General features: G+C 36.2%; 2 protein-coding genes across 3 annotated transcripts; one reads left to right on the forward strand and one right to left on the reverse strand.

The window, feature by feature from the left end:
- Positions 1 to 10,360: 10,360 nt before the first annotated feature.
- Positions 10,361 to 11,977, forward strand: LOC140224653 (uncharacterized). The gene has a single exon (XM_072300724.1). The coding sequence runs from the start codon at positions 10,361 to 10,363 to the stop codon at positions 11,975 to 11,977; it is 1,617 nt and encodes a 538-aa protein (XP_072156825.1).
- A 46-nt stretch (positions 11,978 to 12,023) lies between these two features.
- On the reverse strand, positions 12,024 to 26,821 carry LOC109037354 (uncharacterized). Of its 2 annotated transcripts, none has more exons than XM_072300592.1 (9): positions 25,783 to 26,821; positions 21,911 to 22,016; positions 21,363 to 21,535; positions 20,005 to 20,543; positions 18,348 to 19,087; positions 17,597 to 17,779; positions 16,658 to 16,766; positions 14,323 to 14,425; positions 12,024 to 13,335 (listed from the first exon to the last, which is right to left on the reverse strand). In XM_072300592.1, exons 1-9 carry the CDS (start codon positions 25,808 to 25,810, stop codon positions 13,289 to 13,291), a joined length of 2,028 nt encoding a protein of 675 aa, XP_072156693.1. In that variant the 5' UTR covers positions 25,811 to 26,821; the 3' UTR covers positions 12,024 to 13,288. The 2 variants fall into 2 exon arrangements, with proteins under 2 accessions (XP_072156693.1, XP_018907499.2); XM_019051954.2 differs by having other exon boundaries at positions 25,653 to 26,820.
- Between the last annotated feature and the right edge of the window lie 1,044 nt (positions 26,822 to 27,865).

Here is a 27,865-nt window from a genome sequence, read left to right on the forward strand (position 1 = left end):
TCAAACATTGCCAAATTTTCTTTGATAAAATTCGAGCCCTTGGAGAGACTTGCGTGGATGTTTTCCTCTCAGTGCATCAGGGGATTTTATTCCAATTTCAACTTTAAATATCCGGAAATTTCATGGGAAAATATGTATACAATTTCTCAAAAATTAACATTTAAGGGGGTAAGTTTGGCAATATCCGAATGCTCTTAGGGCGTTTTTCCTTCTGTGCTGACAGACGCAACCCAGCGCGTCATTTTCTCAGTAGTCTCGCCGCGATGGCACTGCTACAAAACTGGGGAACGTAATTAGAGAGGCGTTTAAATGTATGAATGTATGTCGCGAACTCGGCGAAATATGCAAACTGTGAAGGTTGCACGGAGGTGGACGATTTCTTCCTCTAGTCGTAAATCCTAGGAACAGATTTTCCCCCATTCACGTTCAATGGGCTAAATATTTCGGGAATTGTCGAGGGAGATGTTGGGTTAGTCAAAAGGAGATACTTTAAAAAAAAAAAAAAAAAAAAAAAAAAAAACCTGTCCATGAACGCGGTAAATTTGAAAAAGCACGATAAACACTATAGGGGAAAAAAAACACATTGGATCTAGAGTCCAGACTCTTAAAAACATTGACAAGAAAAAGTATTCTTGATTCGATCAGAATTTAGCTTAAATCAAGAACCAAGCCTCTTAATTTAAGCGGATTTCGTTTTGATTCAAGCAAAAATCCGATTGAATCAAGAGTATTTTTTCTTGTCGATGTTTTCAAGAGTCTGGACTCTAGATCCAGTGTGTTTTTTTTTCCGGTGAAGACTACAAAAATCGGACGTTAATGAAGGAATTATACTTTATAGACATTCCTGATATGTTCAATGTGATTTTCGTTAGCTATCTTATCCTAGACAGGTGTTTTCGCTTAGTAATCTGTACCTCTTCTGTGCAACAGACCCATTTAACTTATATTATCATACTTGGATGAAAGTAGGTATGAAAATGTAATTTCAAAAAAATTCAGTCAAAATTTAAAAAAAAAAGTAAATAAACGGTTATTGACACATCCTGACGCAAAGTTTCTCATTTAGACGAACAAAAAAGGGAAGACAGAGAGAGAGGGACGAAAATAAAAATAAGTAAAAAAATTTAAAAAAAAAATCGCGGGAGAACTGTAATTAACTGTCCTGAAACTTGCTACGCAAAGCGTATTAAACAAATCGACTGAATACAACACATGTTTCCGGGTCTATTTATCCTTCCTCCTATATTATAATATGGAAATTCTTTGTTATGTGAGTATGTCTACTTATCGAAAATTGGACACATCTACACAAGCGTATCAATTATAGTCTCGGGTAGGTAGTGACTCGAGTTCACACTCGATTTAACAAACCCCGAAGCCGCGAGGAATGAATCTTTTTTCGCCTGAAAAACTTAAATAAATATTCGCGTTGGTGGCTAGGTATTATTTCAGCAGGCCTCTTGATTCAGTTGAATGGCACTTTCACTGTCATTCAACGAGGCATGAGGTCTCATCTATAAAAAATTCAACGTCATTGCCCTCGGTCGTTGCGCAACGACAGGAAACGAGTGTATTTTTGATCACACTGAAACACCGGCTTAATTAGGAGAGGGCGGTTTTCGAAGTCCAGAGAGTTTCCACGAAAATCTAAAACAAAACGAAAACCGACGTTGGCTCCGTCAAATTGGGGTAATATTTAACGTGCAAGGCGAATAATTTTTTAATGGGGTGAAACATAGCAATGTAACATGATTTTTTGGAATTCATGGAAGGCGGGAAGAACGGTGAGATCGCTGCAAGGTTCTGAGAGTGTGTGAAACACGAGGATGAAATCCAGTCCATTTTCTTAGAGCAGGCTTAACTATCTAAGTGTTGACCTTTTTGACAGCTACTTAAACCTTTAGATGCCCAAGTTAGGTCAAATTGACCCAAGGCTTTCTAGTCCACGGGTTGTACGAGGCATGTACTTACAATCTTTAGATTTACATGTACGTACATATACATCTTAAGAAAATAATCAGACAAGAAATTGAAAAAGAAGGAAAAATTGAGTGTCAACACATCCGAAGATTAGAGAGGCGTATTCAGGCCTCCTTTTTTAAAGTTGCCTCTCGAATCCGAGCGACACCTCATTGGCAGCACAAAGAGGAGCATAGAGAGTTTACGCTTCGCGCCCTTGCGCCTTCAATTTTGCAGGTGCAACACGGACATCCATCAAGCACGAATAGTTGCATCTCTGCGCCGCCGTCGTCAACGCGCGTCCTTTTCGTTGCACCATCGCATATTGTCTTGATTTCCGTTTGTCTTATTTGTAGTGGTGCTTCAAAAGCTACGTAAGCAACACAGTTGAGGATAGGAGAGACACTTCCGGGCCTTGTTTTTTAATTTGTTCCCGAATCGAAACGACATTTTAAAGGCAGCATATAGATCACAGTATTAAGAGCTCACGCCTCGCGCCATCGCGCCTTCAATTTTGCAGATACAACACGGTCATCCATCGAGCACTAATAGTTGTATCTCTGCGCCGTAATCGACGCGTATTCTTTCCTTAGCTCTTTTTCCATGTTGTGCCGGTAAACCACGTATCTCAGTTTGCGACGTTGCAGACTTCCTCGGATATTTTATTTTTTAAACGGAGAACTATTCAACGTTAATTTTTAAAAACTTCCTTGATTTTTCTTCTCTGTGAAAAGCAAATTTTGAGAAAAACTTCAAGGAATGATGTTGGTTGGTTCTCCTTTAAAAAAATGAAATAGGAGCGGAGATTTGTCAGTGTCGCAACGAGATACGTAGGTTGCTCTTTAGTTTCACCGTCAATATACAACGTGTATGGTATTTGATCGCTCGGGGATGATTAAGAGATGAATTAACTCTTAGATGCCTAGGCCGGGTAATATTGACCCGAGGCTTGGTAAAAACACGTGCTCCGCGGGTTGTATGAGGTCGGTACATATCGACGGTGAAACTACGAAACCACGTATCTCGGTTTACGACGTCGCAGACTTCCTGTCATACTTTATTTTTTAAATGAAAAACTACTTAACATCCACTCTTGAAAATTTCTGTGATTTTTCCTCTTTGTGCGGAGAAAATTCCGTGAAAATTTCAAGGAATGATATTGATTTGGTCTACTTCAAAAAAACAAAATGTGAGCGTAGATTTTTAAACACCGCAAACGAGATACGTGGTTTGGTAGTTTCACCGTCGATATGAGCTTTAGATGCAACAGGTCTACAAGTGCATCGTGAAAAAAGAATCGGACATCAAATTGAAAAATAATTTTAAGGAAGAAAACAATCGAGCGTCAAAGAATTTTTTTAGCTTCAGACATAGGTCTGTAAATACATCCTAAATTGGATCAGTCATCAAAAGGAAAAAGAAGAATAAAAACGATAACGATACAGCCGACGATAGGATATAAATGTTCGGGTCTCATTTGTTAACATTTCTCGCAAATATGATTGATACCCCACGAGCAACATAAAGCGCAGCATAGAGGTTCACGCTTCACGCCACGGCGCCTTCAATTTTGCAGATGCGACACGGACATCCATCGAGTACGAATAGTTGTATCTCTGCGCCGTCATTAGCGGCTGCCTTTCCCTTGATTCATCTCCATATTATGTTGGATCAGTTCGTCTTATTTGTGGTTGTGCTTCAAGGAATACGTGAGTGACACAACCGAAGATGGAAGAGACGTAATCCATGATCATTTTGCAACTTTTCTTCCAAATCTAAGTGACACCTCAGGGGCAGCATAGCGCGAAGCATTGCAAGTTCACACCTCGCGCCATCGCGCCTTCAATTTTTCATAATATGCAAGCCGACGGTAGGAGAGATGTATTCGAGTCTCATTTCTTAACATTTCTCGCAAATATGATCGATACCTCACTAGCAACATAAAGCGCGGCCTAGCGAGTTCACTCTTCACGCCATGGCGCCTTCAATTTTGCGGATGCGACACGGACATCCATCAGGTGCGAATAGTTGTATCTCTGCGCCGTCATCAGTGGCTTCCTTTCCCTTGCTTCATCTCCATATTGTGTTGGATCTGTTTGTCTTGGTTGTGGTGGTGCTTCAAGGACTGCGTGAGTGACACAACCGAAGATGGAAGAGACGTAATCCATAATCGTTTTTCAACTTTTCTTTTGAATCTGTGTGAAACCTCAGCGGCAGCATAGCACGGAGCATTGCAAGTTCACACCTCGCGCCATGGCGCCTTCAATTTTGCAGACGCAACGCGTACATTCATCAAGTACGAATAGTTGTATCTCTGCGCCGTCATCAGCGGCTTCCTTTCCCTTGATTCATCTCCATATTGTGTTGGATCAGTTCGTCTTATTTGTGATTGTGCTTCAAGGAATACGTGAGTAACACAACCAAATATGTAAGAGACGTAATTCATAATCGTTTTTCAACTTTTCTCCCGAATCTGAGTGACACCTCGGTGGGCTCGGTGGCAGCATAGCGCGGAGCATTGCAAGTTCACACCTCGCGCCATCGCGCCTTCAATTTTGCGTACATGCAAGACGGGCATCCATCAAGTACGAATAGTGGTATCCCTGCGCCGTCATCAGCGTGCGTCCATTCCCGCGCTCTTTTTTCATATTATGTGTTTTTCCATTTGTTTTATTTGTAGTGGTGCTTTAAGGACTACGTCTAGTAATACGGTCGGAGATAGGAGAGACTTTATCCGGCCTTTTTTAACTCTTATCCCGAATCAGAACTTCATCACATTCGCAGCGTAGAGCCTGGGAGCTGCCTGGGAGTGCCTTATGACTAAAAAGCGGGAGAACATCAGAATATCATGAAACGAGTAGGTATCATCTGTTTTCAGGGTCGCTAAATTCGAATTTGACATAAGTTTCACGAAGTTCTTAAATTCAAGAAGACGGCAGGCCCTTAAGAGGCCTTAGTTCCAAAAAAAAGGGGGGGGTTGATAATGATTAAAATTCCACATTAAATGGTAGAATATTGTGTTGAGGGCCTCCGAACTCAAATTTGAAATTAATTTGCGGAAATTAAAAGTTTGGAACGACTTTTAAAGAGGAAAATGAATAAAATCATCGTATATGTATGAAGTTTACACCAGGTCTCAGACCAGAGTCTATTGATCTTGGTTGGAGTATAATTTTTAAAAAAATCGCAGATTCAAACTGGTGGTAAGGATGACATAGATGCGCGCTTAGGGGAAGGCACAGGAGGGGAAGGAGCCTAAGATCTTTAGGTCCCCTCCTTCCCAGACCAAAATTTTCCCCCAAAAAGTCATTTGTAGCGCTCTGGTGAAAAGTCGTTTCTTAATCTAGATATCACTTACAAAATGTAATATGTTTTTGTTACTGAATCGTTGGTTTTATTACATTTTTTCTTCATATTTCTTGAATTTGACTGCATATTATTTTTCAAGTTTAATCTATATTCCTTTTAAAAAATCATCTTTTTCGCTTTGTTTCTCAGTTTTTTAATTAATTATCTCATTTTACTAGTAGGATCTTTTATTTTAAAACTTTAAATGCCTCCAGGTACTGATCAATGGTTGAATCTCTTCCCCTGTTAGTCCCTCCTGACCTGATAACCCTGATAACCATTGCAAGATTATCAAACTCGGGTTGCCTGGTCGGAAACTGAACCTCTTGATTGTGGGGCAAGCATTACAACCACTTCACCACAGGAGGCTGCGCTAGTAAATTTGTATATGTATAGGCTCACGAATAAAAAATAACCGTTTTTCATTCATTATTTATAGTTTTACTGAGGAGAACATTTCCAAAAATGTGTTTTCCCGTAAAAAGTCTCAAATTTTCAGAAAACTGGTGAGTGCTGGCAAGAAACGAAAATCATTTTCGGATTCAGCAGCCAAAAATGCATATGAATCAATCCACAGCAAACGGTGCCCTTGTCTGATCTCTCTCATCAGCTTGCACAGTAAAATCAGATCAGAACTCTATAAGTAGTAGCTTGAAAGGCTAATATTTTATCTTCAGACCAATCTGCTTGTTCATTAAATCCTATGTATTTGGTAAGTTAGAGCATTAACGTTGAATTTTTTCTGCAATCTTGAAATGTTTATAAACAAAACAAAAAACAAAATTTTTATCAACAAATTCGCAATTTATTTTAAAATGCAACTCAAAGTATTGATATAAAAAAAGCAGATGTTGATATAAAATCACAGATAACTTAGAAGACCTCTTACAGTCGTCAAAAAAGATACAAGAGGACTCAAACTAAAGAAGTTGGATAAATACAGGGAGAAAATTATTGAATCATTCGAATGAGGTGTAGGACAAGGAATAATATTTAGGTCATCAAAGGCAAAACCAGTACATCCACCCAAGAAATCCATCACAGATGAATTTCCTGTGTATAGTTGTATCATAAATGAATAATTCCAACTATCACAATAACTAAACCTTAGTGCACATGATAGTGGTTGACCTTACTCAGTTAATTTGTTGGTATAGTTTATCTAGTCTAAATGGAATAGAGGTATTTATCACTTGATCACATGGTACAAAAATAGGTTAGAGTTTTCATAGCAGCAACAACGCTAACCTTGAGGGCACATCAGACTGATGAGTACAGTAGAATTAAGTTCAGCTGCTGACTGATGGTTGAAATTTTTTGTTTGTCGGGACGACATAGATGACATATGTTAAAAAGGCGGAGCATGATCGGTCGGCTGTGTCTTATCGCTGCTTTGTCGTGCCTATGTCGGGTTTAACTCATGACAAGCTAACGACACGTCTTAAGTTTCCGACAGAATGTCGTCCATTCTACCTGACAAAAGCACAACACAGCAGCAACAGACATAGCCGACCAATCACGCTCCACCTTTTAACCTATGTCATCTATGTCGTCCCGACAAACAAAAAAAAAAACAACAATCAGGCTGCAGGCAGAAACCAAGCCATATTGACATTAAGAAAATGGGGTTTTAAGTTTTGTTCCTCCGTAAGACTTAATAGTTAAAACACAGTTTCAACTAGATTTTCGCATTAAAAATATACATTCTGAACTTTAGTGAAAAGGAGAAAATTTGCAACTGATAGAGCTCATAACTCCTCTCCACTCATAATTTTATTGTGTGGCTTGGTTCTGATTCAACGTATTCAGTCTGATGCTCTACTACTTTCTACACTTAACTTACAATCAAACCCTTATAAAATAACCATACTTAACCCGTAGATTATGAATTGCAGTAAAAGCAGTGAAAAGTGGAGAGAAATAGAGATCAAGCACACTTTCTTGTAAAAAGAAAATTGGACAAGGCACTTATAGTTCTTACAATTTAACAAATAAATGCTGTTGTTTTGCTAAAAACTGACCTTTGATGACAATTGTTTTGATGAAATGGAGAGAAATAAAAGTGCCTCAGCAAAATTTAATCATGCTTGGTCTCTATAAAGGCAGAGGAGGTAGAAAAAAATAAAAGAGGTCTATTTAAAAATGTGAACAAATGGCATCATGCTAAAATGACAATACTTCAAGAACCAAAGTTGTCGGAAAACAAAAAAAAAAATTTATTCCCACCACTACTCTTAAATGAATTTGGCAAATTAGGTTAAAAAGATTCAACTTGAAAAATTCTTCTCCCCCATTCATGTATGCATCAACTCTTCATGATCGCTACACAATCAAAATAAAACACAAAATCATTAAAAGTGGATTTTAGTCAAAGTAGCGAGACGCCATTTGATTAATATCTCTGCTTTAACTAAGTTAAGTTTACAAAAGTTGATTCAATGATTGGTGCCTTACAAGTAAAGATGAATAAAAGTAGAATAAATAATTGATGATAAAATAGAAAAGGAAAATCTTCATTAGAAATTAAACTGAAATGGCTTGAATTAAGAAATGTAAAGTAGACCCCTTTAAAATTCAACATCACTTCCATAATAGAAAACTAAACAAGGAAAAGAAAACCTACAAAAAAAAAAAAAAAAATAGAACAAGACAGTGTATGGGGACAATCAGAATCAATACAAGGAAAAACTATTCAGACTAATGCGTACAAAATAAAACAGATAATGGTTAGACACACGAGTTGTTTAGACAAGAGAGTTGGTGATTTTTCTACATGGGAAAATTGTGCTCATAAGAGCAATTTCTCCTTGTGGTGAGAATTTCTGTTATACGCTGAATTTTAACTCACATTGGCAAAATCACCAACTCTCTTGTTAAGGCTAACAGTATTTAACAAGAATATGATGAATTGAAGAAAAACTTGAAATATTTTCCAGTTTGCAGGTACACGTCAATGTACAAAATTCGATTTTATTGAGGTCCAAAATGATTCCAAAATTACAGGTCATATGCAAACCGCTAATAACTTGAAATTTTGACTAAGTGTTTTGATGTAGTTATAATTTTCAAGTTTTTTTCAAATTACTTTGTGATCAAACTTTATCCATGGAAACCTGACAAACTTGAAAATTTTCAAGCACAAAGGGATTTTGAACCAAGATAATAAAATTCTAAATGCCTCAATATAATGTGACAGGCTCTGTGAAAAGGTGCCTTATTTTCTAAGACCCTCGACTCATTTTCAGAGGAGGAAACTACTGCAAAAATGATAAAATTGGTGGAATTTGTTTTGGAAATTGGTTGGAGAAGACGCTCCTGGGCAGTTCCAAGAACAAGCTACATATTATAGTAGCTCATTTTGATCCCTACAAAGGGTTACATCATTTCTGAATGTTTCTATTTATTACTTCAGACTTAACTTGTTGGGTAAGTTTATCTCAAAATTTTGGATTTGTCAGCTTTTAGCCTTCAAACATCATTATCTTCCTACATTTTTAGATCTATACCACAGAACTAGATGCTGATGTTTGCCTGATTTTCCATCAAATGATGATACCAATAACTCTACTGTGGCGATTAGAAAATTAGGAGCCCTTTCAAAGAGCCAATCAAAAAGAGTGAAAAAAGTATGTGCATAATTAGAAACATGATAAAAATTAAAGTATTTTTTTCTTTTCTTTTATATTCAGTTTTTGAAATACTACATGCACTACCTTAATATCTTATAAAATAAGATGTTGAGATAAATGCTTAAATAACATGAAAACACAGCCTATTCATCACGTGGATTAATAGAACAGATCACTGCGAGGTACTGACAGTTGCATAAAATTAATCAACTATCAAAAAGATTTTAAAAAAAAAAAAATATATGGCTTTAAAAAAACTGTGGAAAGAAATCATTAATACTTCACAGCTTATGAAGAGTATGCTTTGAGGGAAAAGAAAGATAAATTACTCTATGCTGAGGATTTGTTAGTTTCTTGATTTGTAGATTCTTTAGACAAGAAAACAATTGAACTCATTAAGGCTAAAATCAACTTAAAAACTCAATTCGCTTACGTATCTAATTGCCACCAGACTAGTTTCGGGAGCTTTCATCCATCTCCCATCTTCAGTGGTTGTTGACTGATTCGGAATTCGTGGTCGCATTGCACGCATGTGGCTGAACTTTGGACTCCAATGCTCGGAACAGGATGTTGTCTAGTCCGTCCAAATCCTCATTTAAAACGTTCGCGCGGTGTTTAAAAATATATAACTTCTCTGCTGTGTTTAGTTGACTGACTTTGGTGACTGATTTGAGTAATTCAGGTTTTAATTCTATGCTGTGTTTTGCCTCCCAAAAATGCTTTGCCACTGCTGATTTTGTTGTTTCTTCGTTTTTTATGTTCCTAGCGTGCTCTTTAGCTCTTGTTTCGATATCTCTTTTCGTTTGTCCGATGTACACTTTCTCGCATCCAGAACAATTTATTTTATAAATTCCCGATTTTTTTAAAACGGGTGTCTCATCTTTTAAATTCCTCATTCCAATATTTCTAAGGTTGTATTTATTTTTGGGAGCTACGCATAGACCATAATTTTTAAAAACTTTTTTCAGGTCTGAATAGATTGCAGGATGATAGTTTACTGAAACCCATTTTCTTTCTTCACAATCCTTTTGAAGGGTGGTAATATTCCTGATTCGTTGTTTGTATTTTGCTGTGTTAATTATCCTATTGATTTCTGATGCCTCAAACCCATTTTTTTGCCCTATTTCAATAATTCTTGTCCTTTCCCTATTCAGTCTTTCTGGTGTCAAGGGGACTTTGATCATTCTTTGTATTAAACTTCTAAATGCGGCTAATTTGTGCTCACGTGGGTTATACGCTTTTTCTTCAAAAATGAGTGCCTACCAATTATCCAGAAAGTAAACAAACATCAATCCAAAAGGAGTAAACAACATTGCAAATTAGTCAAAAAATTGGAGCAAAAAAATCTAGTGATAACAAAAGCTGATAAAGGTAACACAGTAGTCATCCTTGACAAAGATAACTACATTAGAAGAACTGAAAATATGCTCAATGATGAAGCATTCAAATTACTAAAGAAAGACCCCTTGAACAAGTACAAAAAACAAGTAAATGATTGTCTTAAAGCCTGTAATAACATAATAGCAGATAGTGAAAAGAAGCATCTAAAAATTAACAACCCAAAGATTCCAAAATTATATACTTTGCCCAAGATCCACAAACCCGGAGATAAAATGAGACCAATTGTGAGCAGCGTGAACTCACCCGCATATAAATTAGCTAAATGGATGAATAAAAGATTAAATTTGTTTGAAAGTTTCGATTCCCTAAGTATAAAAAACTCCTTCGATTTTGTGGAAAAAGTAAAGGATATCAGATTAGACAAAAATGACATCCTTGTGTCATTCGATGTGGAGTCGCTTTACCCTAGTATACCCCTCGAAAAAACAAAAACTTTGTGCAGGAAATGGTTTGAAAAGAATAACATTAGTGAGAAAAATATTGAGGAATACATGCAAATAATAACAGTATGCACAGAACAACGCTTTTTCCAATTTAACAACAAGTTTTACATTCAAAAAGACGGCCTTACAATGGGTAACCCTTTATCTTCAATTTTATCCGAATTATTTATGAGTGACCTAGAGATGAACGTAAAGGAAAGTAGCTCGTTATTCAAACATTGGTCTCGAAAAGTTGACGACATATTCGCCGTTATAGACAGAGATAAAGTAGACGAGTGCTTACAATTACTGAATTCAATAGAAGATACCGTCAATTTCACAGTGGAAATAGAAAAAGAGGGGACTCTCCCATTTTTAGATTTGAAAGTAATCAGGGTAAATAATAGGCTTGAATTCGATATATATCGAAAACCCACACATGTTGACGTATACATCAATGAAAAAGCGTATAACCCACGTGAGCACAAATTAGCCGCATTTAGAAGTTTAATACAAAGAATGATCAAAGTCCCCTTGACACCAGAAAGACTGAATAGGGAAAGGACAAGAATTATTGAAATAGGGCAAAAAAATGGGTTTGAGGCATCAGAAATCAATAGGATAATTAACACAGCAAAATACAAACAACGAATCAGGAATATTACCACCCTTCAAAAGGATTGTGAAGAAAGAAAATGGGTTTCAGTAAACTATCATCCTGCAATCTATTCAGACCTGAAAAAAGTTTTTAAAAATTATGGTCTATGCGTAGCTCCCAAAAATAAATACAACCTTAGAAATATTGGAATGAGGAATTTAAAAGATGAGACACCCGTTTTAAAAAAATCGGGAATTTATAAAATAAATTGTTCTGGATGCGAGAAAGTGTACATCGGACAAACGAAAAGAGATATCGAAACAAGAGCTAAAGAGCACGCTAGGAACATAAAAAACGAAGAAACAACAAAATCAGCAGTGGCAAAGCATTTTTGGGAGGCAAAACACAGCATAGAATTAAAACCTGAATTACTCAAATCAGTCACCAAAGTCAGTCAACTAAACACAGCAGAGAAGTTATATATTTTTAAACACCGCGCGAACGTTTTAAATGAGGATTTGGACGGACTAGACAACATCCTGTTCCGAGCATTGGAGTCCAAAGTTCAGCCACATGCGTGCAATGCGACCACGAATTCCGAATCAGTCAACAACCACTGAAGATGGGAGATGGATGAAAGCTCCCGAAACTAGTCTGGTGGCAATTATCCCTAGAACTTGTATGTAACAGCAATTTTTTTCTACAAAAAACAAACATTGGCTGAGTTACATCCAATCCTTTACCATGTGTTCTAAAAAGTTCTGTCCAACTTCAAAGAGAAAGGCTTGGGAGATACTCCTCAGGGTTTCCCTTTGATTTTCACGACAAATAGGAAAACCAAAGGTTTGTCATACCACAAACATTGATGAATGTACTTTTCTTGTTGTTCCGTACGATGCTTCCTGCGATGATTCAGCCAAAAGAATCGTTCTTCCAAAAATACCGTTCAACTTGATGAAGAAGATGAAAAATACTTTCAGCGCCAACACTTATTAAGTTGAACAAGATTTTGGAATAAAGGCTAAATTATCGCTGGGAAAATTGCACAGATCAACAGGAAAATTATATTAGACCAAGTTTCTAGTGCGAGAAACTTTGATTTGTTAGGTTTTTTGGTGATAATACGTACATGAAAATCCTACAAACATCCTAAGGAACTTTCTTTCTCAAGCTAAACGGACATTTTCAGAATACGTCATGAGTATATTAACATAACTCAACCAATTATGGTTCGACAAAAACTATAATTACATCAAGGTATTTAACAGGATTTCAGCCTTTCCTTTTCATAAAACATTTTTAAATCAATCAAAAACTGAAAAACTACAGCAGTCAAAGTAATTCACCTCATCAATCTCAAAGCTGTTTGATAAACTCCCATCAGTACAGAGAGGCGTTCTACCTGAGATTAGAGGAATGCATACTTTTTACAGAACTGAGCAATGGAAAAAATTAATTGATTAGGCTTCTAAACTTTTCTTCAAATATACAGGCAAAATATTGCATGACAAGTGTTGAACTTACAAAAAAATAGAACTTCAAAGCAACTGTAAAGTGAAAGAAAAAAATGTTGCCTCAATTTCATAAGTTTGGAGGACTTATACATACACACCTTGATATAAAGATGGACACTAAATTTAATTTTTTATGACAGTCTTGATTACACAGTAGAACTTGGATCACTTCTACTTTGAAATTAATAGGACATGGTAGTTGGAATGGCTCCCTGCAAAAATCCAAACTACTAATATTTTTTCAAAAAAATTAAACTAAAACTTCATCGAGGGAACGAAAGAGGAAAACAAATTTAAAAAGACAGAAAAAGACAGATAGTGCAAGAGGATGATTGACAGACTAGAGGGACCAAAAAGGCATTTGATGCTCAGTTACCACTGTTCACAGCAAGGCTTAATTTTCTACTGAGGCCACAATCAGGTTTCATCGCTTGGAGACTCTGGTATGCATGGATCCCAAAATCCTAAAAAAAAGAGAAGATTAAAATGAATAGGGTTTTCAGAGGTATCAATAACCAAAGGAAAATAATCTCGGAAACATAAAGAGAAGAAAAGAAAAGAAAAGAAAAAGAATTAGGGTTTCATATCAAAATATTAAAATTGGATGTTCACTGTGCTAATTGTTCATTCTTTAGACAACTATCATCCCGTTATGATTAGTATTCTCTGACTGAAATCATGACAAGACAATTTTATTTTTTTATATATTTACACTTCTTTCACTTGAAACAATAAAATTGTATCAAAATCTATTGATGAACAGATAAAGAGCCTAAAATATACTGGAACAAGCTGCAGGGGGTGTACCACAAGTTTTGACGCTTCAATGAGCACCAAGGCTATCTACACCCAAATACTTGAGGCCAACGAAGCTACCATTTGAATTCCTATTTAAACTGACAGTTTTTAATGACAAGAAAAATGTCACAATCGATTCCTTTTGCTTAAAGAGTCCGATTTTCTTCACTTTTTCTAAGAAGAATTTTAAGCACGCTGGAAATTGAGAGAATAGAATTATTTACCTCAGTGTAAACAGAATGAGGATTGATGAAGAAAACGGCATATTGCTTGTACATGAAAAGTTATTGTTCACGATCTGATGTGATTAACCAAAAGTAGCTTGAAAAAAGAAGGCTGAAACCCGATTCTATTATAATAAGGTAGACTAACCCAGCGAAACATGTGCAAAAACGCTGTTACAAAATGACAATTGGACAACCACTTTGGACACGTTGTGCCAAGCAAAGGAGTTGCCAAACATTTCATAATCAAAACTGATACATAAATGATTGGCATTGCTTTTTTTTCCTAAAGGAGACATGATAAGTATACATGTATATACATAGTGCTCTTGTTTCACTTCATGAAAATGAACCATGAATTAACATTACAACGAATTTTGTCACTTCGCTACTCAAGAAGCAAAGAAGAATGATAAGACTGAAACTGACCTTTAACTGTTACATTGAGATCCTTATACTTGCTGCGATGACGTGAACATTTATTCATAAGCTCCTTTGGATCTTCACCATTTCTGACACCCATAGCATAATACTGGATAAGTAACAGAAAAAAAAAAAATTAGTACTAAATTGCGCTGTATGAAAAATATGGAAAAAGGAAGATCACAGATTACAGAGAAGTATGGTTGAGAAAGTACCATAAAAGCAGGGTGAAAGGTTAAAAAATTAAAAGCATAGAAAAAGTTGGATTTTCGAAGCTCATAGTGCTCAAAAGATCAATCACCATATCAAATAGTATCAAAATTTAGTTGACGCCAAATTGCTTGATGTTCCAAACGCAGTCTTTTCAATGAATGAAATAAAATTAAAATTGAAAGGACCAAAATTCATCAAAATGATGACAGTAAACAGCATTGCACTGATTGACAATACTATGGCTTGTCTGCATACATAGGCTGTCCAAAAGCAACTGACAGTAAGGCTGCCATTCAGGAACTTCAATAGATATCGACATGCGGTTAGCGGGAGGTGATAGCTCATACTCTTAGCTCTTAAACAAGCCTAAGTTGAGCTAGTTTGGTTAGAAACTCAATGAGTTACATCAATTTTTCTGAGATTTGTAAAAAATACCCTTACCGGATTCTTCGGTAATTTTTATTCCATTAACATTGCCTCCGCAAGCTGTGCAATTGGTTCAGACGTTATGAATCAAGTTTCCACTTGTCTGGATGCAAGTTTGAACTTGTCAGCAAGTGTTTCCATCACAGCCGAGAAGTTTCTTTCTGTTTGCAAAGTCAGTTCAGTGAAATCGTCCGGCCTGATAACGCATGTTTTTGTGTTTCGTCATGAGTTTATCCGCGGAGTTGAAGCAAGAGCAATGATATGCAATTCGATATTGTGTTCGTCGCGAATTATCTGCTTCTGAAACACTTCTGAGCCACTGTCATTTCATTCACAGTTTCAGAAGCAGATATTTCACGACAAACACAATATCGAATTGCGTATCATTGCTCTTGCTTCAACTCCGCGGGTGAACTCATGACGAAACATAAAAACATATGTTATCAGGCCGGACGATTTCACTAAACTGACTTTGCAAATAGAAAGAAACTTCTCGGCTTTGATGGAAACACTTGCAGACAAGTTCAAACTTGCATCCAGACAAGTGAAAGCTTGATTCATAACGTCTGAACCAATGGGCCTGTTGCAAACTTTTGCTAGAGCAAAAATAAGAGTTGTTTCTTATAGATAATGCCTCAAAAATCACGATGAGCGCATCGGCAAAGTCTGAAATGCAATCATAACTTCACAGTCTGCGTAAGAAATTTGCGGTTTTTTGAGCTTCCCGCTTCAAAAGCGATACTACGGCACAGGTGAACATTTTGTAAGAGGAGTCGTTCCATCGTTGGCAATACTCATCATGGCCGACGCCAATCCGCCAAAACACGTGTGATGGGACGAGATAATACCTGAACTGGATTAGACCAGATAACAATCGGCGTGTTTTACGTTCATGTTTTCCACGCCCGCATTGATTGACCTTGAACTCTCCTCGAATTACGCGCAAAACTGCGCGCAAGTGTCGGCCATGATGAATATCGCCGACGATGGAGCGACTCCTCTAACAAAATGTTCACCTGTGCCGTAGTATCGTTTTTGAAGCGGGAAGCTTAAAAAAACGCAAATTTCTTACGCAGATTGTGAAGTTATGAGTGCATTTCAGACTTTGCCGATGCACTCATCGTGATTTCTGAGGCATTATCTATAAGAAACAACTCTTATTTTTGCTCTAGCAAAAGTTTGCAACAGGCCCATTGCACAGCTTGCGGAGGCAAAGTTAACGGAATAAAAATTACCGAAGAATCCGGTAGGGGTATTTTTTACTTGTCTCGGAAAAATTGATGTAACTTGTTGAGTTTCTAACCAAACTAGCTCAACTTAGGCTTGTTTGAGAGCTAAGAGTATGAGCTACCACCTCTTGCAAACCGCATGTCGATATCTATTGAAGTTCCCCAATGGCAGCCTTATTGTCAGTTGTTTTGGGACAGTCATGTATCTCTGAAAAAGAGGGTGTATAAATGCTGAGAAATTAGTTCATGGAAAGTGACAGTTTAAAACTTACTGTCTTACGACTCGTACATCTACCGCAATCAGTTTGTTTCTAATTTTTCATTAGATTTGCATCAAACTGTAATTTAATTTCGCACACATTTTACCACAGGTGTTTCCGATTATAGTTCATTAATAGTTGGCCTGGGCTGGAATTTGATTGAACATGGAAAACTGATGGAACTGAGGAGTTGTAATGAAATTTTAATTTTACCTTGGCACAATCATCACAATCCCAACCAGGTAGTTGTTGTCTCTCATCTCTCTTTCTGACCGGGTCCTCTTTGTACTTGTATGTTGGACTATTGGTTTTTCTGGGTACACTGTGAACAAAGCATAAATAGTGAGTAATAACGAGTAAGAAATTAAAATTTGCAGAATCAAAATATGAACCAACAAAACCGGTCAAGACTCAAGGTTTTGAGGGATAATTTTTGCACCAGTGTGAATGTATGATTCATGAAACATTAAACTTTTAAAAGAGGGCCGAAGCTTTCATTTTGTTGCACAAGTATTTTGGTAAAGCAACCTTTGCTACCATCAGCAAGAGTTGAATCATAGACAATACTGAGTGTCAATGAATATTTTACAGCACTTTTTGTTAACACTGACTATCATTTAGAAATTACGAAGACTTGTAGGAAAAAACTTAATCTCTTAATAGCGCAGGACCTGTAAAATAAGGTCCATAGATGCTCAATAATTTCAAAATGAGATGACTAGAGCTTGAGTCAAATAGGTAAACTTTGTTTACTTTTGCGAATCTTTGGCAGAGGACAGTTTCATATATTTACACACAGAAAAATTGTTGCCATTAGTCTACTATTGATTTCTATTGGACGATGGTAGCAAAACTTTTCTGTTTCAAGGTCTATGTACTCAGAACAAAAACTAAGTTTAAGGCATCAATGATGGAGCTGTTCATATTGATGGGAGGTCATTATTTTCTTTTGTCTTAAGTAGTTGTATGTTTCTTAGTTTTAGTCCCACTTGATGTACTTTTTAACCTGTACAAGTAAAACAGCCACCTAAATTAATTGAGGCTCATGCAAATTAAGTCAATTTGAGCACACTGTTCATCTCTGCGCTTTTTTGGTTGTTGATTCAATTGGAATCTGAATAAGTTAGAATTACATATTTTCAATAAACTTACTGGTCAAAACTTGTGTCTAAATTCTGAATCTTGCTCCTGTCTTTCCCAGGTTTTTGTTCTGATTTCTCCTCATTTTCAGGCTTGTTCCGTCTTGAGAGAGAGAGACATGTGCTTGTAACTGGCGGAGCAAAATAATAAGTCTCTTCAAGACTTGCTAATGTTCCAGTTCTCTGCTCGATGACACTATAATAGAATCACATAAAACATAAATAGCAGATACAAACAATACCAACATACGGTGGTGCTAGTGGTCATGAACTGAGACTTGTGGTATCTACTTTAGGCACTGCGATCTCTCTGGCTTTCTTAATGCCATGAAGAATTTTCTCTTTTGATGTGCTACAAGACTTTGTTTCAAACATACTAGATTAAATAATTTTACAGAGCAAGGGAGCTCTACTGACGAGAGGCTTCTTTGAACGATGATAGCACTATTTTCTTAAATATTTAATGACAGATTTTACACATACGCATATTAAATAACTCAATGGTTAGGTTTGGGACAGTTTTTTACCTGAGAGCTCCATCAATTATCGCTCAGATAGAGAATTAATTTTTCTAAAAGAAAACTGCCTGTACCCTATACAAGATTTGAAGTCATCACGGCAGCTATAAACAAGTAAAAGTCATCAAAATTCTAAATAAAAATATCGCATAGTATTGGAAATATTTTGCACTGAGGTGATGATAAAGTTGACTAAAGATGAAAGAAAAAAGCTCATTAGATCCAAACTTATCTAGGAAGACTTACATGCTTTCAGCTTTCAATTTTTTGCTTTCACATCTAGACGAGTTGCGAGTGTCATTCTTTGGACTTGGTAGAATCAAACACTCACTATCATCAGAGTCATCGTTTTCATCATTCATAACTTCAGCCAGTACGCCACCATTGAAACTATCATTATGCGAAACGTCCTGATTCTTAGGTACTGTGACAACAGATAAAGTTGTTTGCTTCATTTTCTTGGGGCAGATTTTTTCCTCTTTTTTCTTTTGATCAAAACCAGGAGGCTTGTGTAAAGACCAGACATTTTTTTCTCCGAGTGCTAATTTTTTCTGAGGAGTTATAATATCAGTTTTAGCCTTAGACTTTTCAGTGCTGCTTTGTTCTCCAAGTGCTAACTTTTTCTGAGGAGTTATCATATCAGTTTTAGCCTTAGACTTTTCAGTGCTCGAGACTTTTGAGTTGTCTTTGCTAAAAGTCTTGCTTCTCCTTGAGTTACCAGCATTTTTGTCGATTTCATCAAAGAACTCATCCAACACTTTTCGATCTTTGGATTCAAGAAGAGGGTGAATTGATGGATTCTCTTCGACGGCCAGCACTGAGGGACTTTTAGGATGAGCTGTTAACGGAGATATTTGCTCATTCTCTACAGTTTCGAGCTCTTCTTCTTTGACTTTGAGTTCCTCAGCCGGTGCACTGATCAATGGTTTTCCAGGTTTTTTTGATACACTCAGAACAGGGCTGTTATCTTCTTCACCGTTTGTTGGCTAAAGGAGACATAAATTTCAGTTATTAGATAAACCGATTAATACAAACATATAATAGATAGGAACATATGATGCATATTGCAGATGAATCATTCCAGGTCAACAGCGCCGTCAAACATGGATAATTTTATTCTGATTCCTTGGCAGTCACAGAACTTATGTTCTATGTAACTTTCATTACTCTCGTTACGCCATTAATAAGAGGGAAAATATATCCATAGTGACCGTCTAACAAAGTAGAGAGAACTTTTCATTAAAACAATTATCCACCACATGAACGTCCAATCCACTGTCAAAAATCATGAGCCTTTGAAGGGAAATGAGGGGAACAGTAAGAGATTATAAGGTGATGGAATAATTCAACAGAAGCTGATACAGAAAACTCAGGGAGAGAGTCTTCTTGTCACTGCAATGTCCTGGTAACTAGAGAACAATGGACAGAAAGCCGTTGCTCTCTATTTCTCCATCTATCAGAGAGACAAATAAAGCTCCTGATATCCACATACTATTTAATCATTTATACACCTTCAACCAATGTTGAGTATCAGGACTGAACTTTAGGGTCACCAGGTAAATAGATCGGAGAAAGGCGAGACTGAATTTTGATGAAATGATGAAAGGCCTTGACAAGAAAATCCCTGAAATTTGATGGATCTTTCCACAAAAGAACTAATTCATTTGACTATTTATTCATTCCAATTAGCCTGAACTTTATATCATGAATACATGAGTAACCAAATGCAACTCATATTAGAATATCACTCTAACATATTGCATGTCTCTGAACAGAGGTGTATTCATGATGAAACTGACCCTTAAAAAAAATTTCTAGACGGATCCAATGCTAGCAATTTTTATTCTATGGAATGATGATCAAGTGGATCTTGCTTTGAGCTGATATTTTAAAAAAAACTAACCTCTTTTTTGGGTGTTTTATGCTCCTCAGACATCGGTTCCACAAAATCATCTTCTGGATATAAAGTCTCAGGAATGATAATTCTTTTCTTCTCCACAACTGGACAGATTGGCTCACTGGGCAGTGTTTCGGGTACGATAATATTATATTTATTCAAACCTTGTGGCTCTATTTTAACTTCAGGTTTCTTCACCGGCGCCTTCTTGCTACTGGATGGTTTACTTGTAAATTTTGAATCTTCTTCGTTCCTTCCTTTTGTTTCAACAGTTTTTTGCGGCAGATGGGACACAGGCGGTTCCATTGATTCTCCTGTCTCAACGCAGGGAGATTTACGCTTCCTACTCCCAGGATTCAATTCTACGTCAGAACAAGGAGACTTTCGTTTCGGTGTATCAACAGTAGCCTTTTGTTGGAGAACGCTTTTGCTATCAATGCTATCTTCAGCTTCATCTTCGTCAAATGGTATCATTTGAGACACATAGCTCATGGCAGTGTTGCATTTTTCTTCAGAGAAAAGACGAGATTCAAGGAAATTGTTAACTGAAAAAATGGGAGCAAAAAAAAAATTTAAACATTTTCCTGCACCTGATATCACATGACATTATGAGAGAATGAAATGAATGTAACAGTTACTACCTTTAACACCTCACAGCACTCACGGAGCACATGGGTGTTTGTATACATAACAGGTCAAAATTTACACAGACAGCCTTTTCAACGATACTCTTGCCATAGTTGCTGACCGTCGTATTAAATGCACTAACTAACTATCTGTTAGGTGACATTGAAATATTTGTTGCTAATGTGCAAAGAGTATATATTCAGGAGACTATTTCTAGATTCTGAGTACAATGCTAGTAGTATGTTAACATACAAACCAGGGATTTTTGGTACGTTTTCCATACTTGTGCTCACCTTTCAAAATTCATCCTTTATTCTTACTATAGACACTCTGCTAAAAAATCATTTGCCTACTCACTGCGTCATACTTGCTCACCTTACAAAGATACATACTCAATAAAAATATTGACGGTGAAACTCTCAAACCACGTATCTCAATTGCAGCGCTTTAAAATGTCCGCTACCATTTTTTTTTTTCAATACAATTCATTATTATTCCTTGAAGTTTTCACACAATTGTCTTTGCATAAAGACAAAAAGTCACGGAAGTTTTAAACAATACATGTCGAATAGTTTTCCACTTAAAAAATTAAGAATGATTGGAAGTCTGCGATGTTGCAAACCGAGATAGGTACATGGTTTGGGAGTTCAACTGTCCATATTACTTAAGATATGTCTTCAGCTTGATGGGGTACTATTAGGAGGATTTGAATGAATTTTTCACATCAGTATACTTACAGGCACGTCTCCATTTTTCTTGTTTCTCTTGATAAAATTTTTTATTGTTCCTGAGTTTAATATGCAGTTGTTTACATTGAGAGCAAGGTTTTGTCTTTTCTGCTAGCTCTTCTTTGAGGGAAGCCACCTGCAATTGAAGGTCTGAGCATTGAGAACATTTCTTTGCCTTCTCACTAGAACAAAAAACAAAAAAGGAATTGCAATAATAAAAACTGGAATAAACTGACGAAGAAAAAGGAATGAATTGATAGATTGCCTGGGAGTATGGTATTTGTCTAAAAATTACGCACCATTTGAAGGAATTTCCTTTTATTAAATACGCATGCATATTACAGTTGCCTACAAACTGAGGAGCTGTTCTACTAAAAATAGACAGGAATTGAATTGGTTCTTTTTCTACATACAAAAATTCTACTCTCAGTTGAAAATTTTAAATTTATTTTTTTCTTATTTATTTATTTTCTCTCTTTTCTTTTTGTAGAGTAATATACTTGGATTAATAAAGATAATACGCTATTGCAGTAAGAAGCAAACTGAAGAATACTGACCTCAATAGAGCTCTTTGTAATTCAGAACACTTTGTGTCAAGAAGAGAGCGTTCTTTGGCAACAGTGAGCAACGAATTTTCAGCAACACGACACCGATCAGCAAATCCTAGAACAAATAAGGAAGGTTTCTTTAGCGTCAAAAGATTTAGAGACATCGACAAATTTTAAAAAAGCATTGAAAAAGTAACAAGAAAACACGCATTCGTTGCTTAAAAATAAGTCGACTAATACTATCATTTCAAAGGTAAAGATGTAAGAGGCAAGATTTTGGTCTCATTTTGAAGACCAGATCCTCAGCTATCAATTGAATCCGTGATAATCTCATTTGCTGAAAAACAGACTAATTTGGAGCAATTTTGGTGAAAGACTACACGCTGCAAGCTGTGAGTTTTCAACAAATATTTCTTCAGTAAAACTTTACTAGAATCACTTATTTAGGACACTCTTGTTCCTAGACATTACTTGAAAATATCAAATTGACATTGCTAGACTTTCCAAATAGATGATGCAATTTGAGTTGAATGAAAATTGAGTTTAACACTAGGTTGAGAGATCTTCGGTTAGAAAATTTCAGAGGGATTAGATCAAATTATGGCCTAAAAAGACTTTAAGTATAGATCTGATTGCCCTTTCTTTCCATTCCTATAGATCCACCAAAAAAAGCATCCTCACAATGCATCAAATTATTCTTTAACGAAAATATTTAGACAAATATCTGCTCAATAGTAGCGGCTAAATTGGAGGAAATGAGCACACCTGGATGCATTAAAATTTAAAATAACCATATATTTTCACTTAAGGTTGTAATACTGAGGTCTGTGCATTGCAATTCTGTTACATCTGACGACCTGCATCTCCCCTCGGTCCAGTTCAAGATATTGCCTACCAAGGATTGCCTACCAAGAGAGTACCAGTTAATTCCCTGGTAAAAATGATATTTTAAAACATTCTTCGAGAACTTAAAAAAAAAAAAAACTGTTAAAATTTTTGCGCTAGGAAACCCTTTTTGGCTATTTTTAAAGTAAAATTTAAGGAAAAAAAGGGTTATAAAATTCTGAAAATATCACTGCAGTTTTTTGACATTTTTGTTCAAAAATTTTAGTGTAGAAAAACTACAATTTATAGGTATTTTTAAAATATCACTGTAGTTTTTAAACACATTTTTCAAACATTTTTAGCATTGAAAAACTACAGTTGATATTTTGAGAGTTTTTTTTAACACTTTTTTACTGAAATTTTAACACTTTTAAATTTTACTTAAAAAATAGTCAAATAGGGTTTCGTGATGAGAGAATTGTAACAGTTTCTTTAAAAAGTTGTCCTTTTGAAGTTTAAGAGTTTCTTAAAAGTCGTTGCCACTAGGGTTGTTGCAAATCTCAATTCCAATATTTAAATTCTGGCGAAGAAGGCAAGAAACCTAATCTAATAAAGTTAAAAGATAAACAACTGAAGATGTTCTTGATGACCAAATCAGGTTACTAAAAAGCTTAGAAATTTTCCTCTAAAGTCTTATGGATTCAGCTGCCAATTGAGTATTTCTTTTGAATAAGACCATATGGCTGTACAAATAGTTTTTCTAAAGAACGGCAAATGTACTTGCTCACATCACGATTCTAAATTTGAAAAAGTTCATCTATGAAATTCATGTGTCTCTAGAAAAACCACGTATCTGGATAAATGTGATACATCATGGTGAGCATATCAGTTTAAGTAGTTAACTAAACGGTTTTGATGCACACACATATCACTGAGCTGCTATATGTAACTGTAGGCTAGTTCTCTGGAGGATCCCCTCCTACAAACATCCAAGAAAATCTGTGTTTGAAGTGACAACTTATTGTTTCACAACCCTGTCAACATTGCTTTTAAAATTCTTGAGAATTTTTCAACATCACCAAAAGTGTTTTGGGACCTATCTTTCAACACTAATAATAAGAGGGAAAACTTTAAAAAGTACCTAACGTAAGGAGCCAGAAATTCACAGGAAAAATTTAAACACTATGCGGAATAAACAAAAAATATAGACAAAATCTCAAAATCTGTCCCTCTTCCCTTCCTAATTTTGGCTCAAGGTCATTGCAGTCATATTTTTTATCATCCTGTGATTATCCCATTGCTAAGTTGACAAAAAAAAATGTCAAAAGACAGAGGCTACTCAAATTGGAAGGACGTTTTTCAAGCTCATTTCTGTGCATTGAAAGATAGTTACTCCAGTGGTGTGGGGAAGTGCAATTCTTATCGAGTGAAATTTTAAACTGATATTTTTAAGCTCCTCAAATAATTTGTGAAAATTCCTCTATTACAGTGCAATAGTTTTCATGCATATTTCTGGTCAATTATGTGCTAAAAATAATAATCTAAGTAAGTGCTTTCTACTGAGGTGCAAAAGTGATTCTTTGTATAAACAAGGTGTAACTGAACTTGCAACTTTCACTCCTATAAAGTACCAAGTAACTTTGAAATGTTCTTTAGACGTCGATCGATCAAGGAGAGTGTGCCCTTCAATGCTGTTTTTCAATTTAAGAAATTCATTAATTTGTGTCAAAACCATTTGAATCTTTTAATAGAGTTTCCATCGCACATATCACTTACTTCCGTTGGACATGGTCACTCAAAAGAACTCTGCAATTGCTCAAATGAAACCATGAAGTTGTACCAGGAAAATGGACGGAAAACTTCCACATTGGACTCATACACACAGAGCAATGTGATGAACAACTTCAGAATCAGCATACATGTTAGCAATGATCAGGTTTACAATGAGGGACTATGTTACTGCTGATACTGGCGTAGCATTTAAGTAGCTCTGAGGGAAATGCCTATATCTTTCTTTATTGAGAATTAATGCTCTACAGGTCGTCTCAGCCTGAATTGATCATCTGCTATATTCTACCTATCACGTTAAAACATTTCAATCGGACTTCAAAACCTTACTGACCAAACAGCTCTTGAATGGATAAGATTTGATGGTTCATGTGATTACTTGGCATGAAAATATTGAATTTATAGTCCTTTTCAACTTTAATTAAGTCCCCTAAAAGAAAGCCACAATTCAAACCTGAGCATAAGTCGGAGGAATAAGTTTAAGATGGTGATAACTGGATACATGAGAACTACAATAGTATAGTAAGCTGAGAGAAAATTAATGCCAGTGAAATTCTTCCTTTGATTTTTCCCCCGAAAACTATTCAGTGATAACAACATTTCCGAGGTTTCGATTTGATACTGCACCTGATGAACTCAAACTAACATAGATCATATGCACTGTAATAAACCTTCAAATTCACTTATATGTTCCCCCGTGAAACTTTGCTAAACTATGAAGTTCTAAAATTATATCTATGATAATGCAACCTGATGAACGCTTTCATGAAATGCTAATGATGAGTATCTAGGGCCAAGTGGTGTTGGTAGGGTTAACAAGATTCTACTGTCCTCTCCCTGACGTTGCTACATACAAAACCTCATGAAACACTAATTTCTGCCCGCAGTATCCAAAATTCATCTTACACAGCCCATCATATCGTTACCACAGAACGTCTCACCTTCCAGTGTTCAAACCCAGGTCCCTTGTAGCGCTCTTCCATGTGGACTTCCACCAACATATAGCAACATAGTTAAGCTATGGGGCTTTGTAAATTAGGGATTTGTTTCTGTTTCTGGTGGAAGACATGAATTCTAGGAGCATGAAAGGCAGTAACTTGAAACGGGCCGTGTAGCAGGCGGGTTTGAGGTTACTTACGTTGTAAACACGAACCAAACACTTGGAGAAGTAGAAATATTCCTTGGAAATCATCATCACAGTCACGGGTGAAAGTTACTTCGTTCACATTTAAAAGCTTTTCCCAGATACTTTTTATGTGATCACTTACTTCCATGGCTTGACTTGCATAAATGCATTTCACGAATCACGATAATTACGCGCGAACAGCGATAACGAGAAACGACCGGGCAAAACGTAAACAAACAACAGCGATCAAGGCCCTAGTGAGCAAAATTCGAACTAAACGGCGGAAGTCATCTCACTCACCGTTTCCACTCTCAGAGGCGGGAAAATAATGAAACTACCATGGCGATTGAAAGCTACTTATCAGAAGTTAACAAGGGGAAAAACCTAAAAAACACACCTGCGGAGTAAAAACATAACGTTATAACGGTACCGGTCCGTTTCTGAAGGGAAACACAAGTTACCTTAAACTAAGTCAGAAAGACTAGATATGGACCGTTCTCTAATTTTCTTTACTTCTGATAGATTCCTCCAAAAAATGCTGTCCAGTTAGTTAGGAGCATCCCTACAAGAGAAGGGAAAAATTGCTGATATCAACGTGTTTCTCCTCAATCAGAGCTTTACTCGGTAATAGCTAGTACTTGTACACCTCTTCAGTCGGCTCATGCGATAGGTATAATATGAGATAAGAAGAAAAAATTGGCAAGTAGGTAGCCAGTTGTGTCTCAGACACAGGACATTCTTATATTCTAAAGCTGATCCATTTAACAGAGATCTTAAACTAAAAGAAAGTGATATTCCTAAACCTATCCAGTGTTCTCAAATGAGTAGATGATTAAATCCGAATTGTGACTACCTGTTGAATAGGGATCTTTCACGGCCTAAATACTAATGTACTTTTTTCCTGATCAGTTGCAAAATACCTATAGGTATGTACTTCAGCAGAGAGAGAGAAAAAAAATTGGATAGTGTGCTAAAATGGGAGAGCTTACATTTAGAGGTAGCTCCTATGGTGTAGTGGTTGTAGCGCTAGCTCTATGATCGGGAGATCCCGGATTTGATTCCCAGCCGGGCGACCCAAGTTTGATGGTATCAAACAATGGTCATCTGGAACTGGTTGTAGAGACGGAGGGGGACAGGACTAAAGCGCAAGGATTAGCCCTTGTGTGCTATTTGAAGTAGAAAAAAAAAAAAAAAAAAATAGGTAGGGAACTCAAAATAACTTGTGTCGAAAATTCCAGTTCCAATGCACTGAGAATTTCTTATCTATTACAATCTGAGAGCTCCAAAATAATTAATATACTCTGAAATACTTTCCTAAGAATTTTGATTCTAAACTATACAAAAAAGAAATCTTTACTGAGTATGATCCGTAATTTACTGGGCTAGAAAATCAAACAGAAAACTGATGGAGGGAGGCATTGAGCTGAGTAACTTCGACAGCAAGGACCAATTCCTCTCTTAGGTGAGGTGAATTCGACCTCCCCTCCCTTTAGACAATGCCCTTTTTTAGGTACTAAAGCAATCATTTCATAGTAGAATTTGAGGAAACAAAGAAATAAGGCATCAAAATGCAAAAGGAAATTTTTTTTTTTCAGCTAGCTTCCTCTCAATCTATTGATCTCCATTCAAACAAAACAAAAATTCTCTCACGTTCAAAAAATCATTTCAGAATAGAATTTTTGGAACATTGCTCTCATTTGTTAGCTTGGCCCAAGGGATCCCCTTACATAAAAATATTATTCCTAGATGGTTTTTTGGAATTTTTTTTTTTAAACTTCTATTCTGTTCTAACTTTTGCTACAATGAACTTAACATCGTCATTCTCTCTGAGGCAGCCACTGAAAAATAGAATTATTGTCTTGAAGAATTTCTGAATATTGAGAGGGGAAGAAACTGGTCAAAGGATTGTAAAGATCTGTTGAAGTCAGAATTGCCAAACAAATTAAAAAAAGAGTGCAAAACGGGATATTTTAAAATAAGAAAATAATAATTCTCACGCTTTTCAGTTGATTAGGAAAAGATATCAAAGTGCAGCTGCTACAATTTTTGTTCAGGGAATAAAATTTTTTGATCATCATGCAATTTGGTTAATAAAACAGCTTATGGCATGTGAACTGATAATGGCAATTCAGAGGTAAATTAGTTATTTCGTCTGTCAACAACCCTATACTTTTCAGTTTGATGAAGAAAATGAAAACTCACCGAAGCTTTGCATTTGAGATTAT

This window comes from Bemisia tabaci, chromosome 5, assembly GCF_918797505.1.
Source record: "Bemisia tabaci chromosome 5, PGI_BMITA_v3".
Taxonomy (NCBI): Eukaryota; Metazoa; Arthropoda; class Insecta; order Hemiptera; family Aleyrodidae; genus Bemisia; species Bemisia tabaci.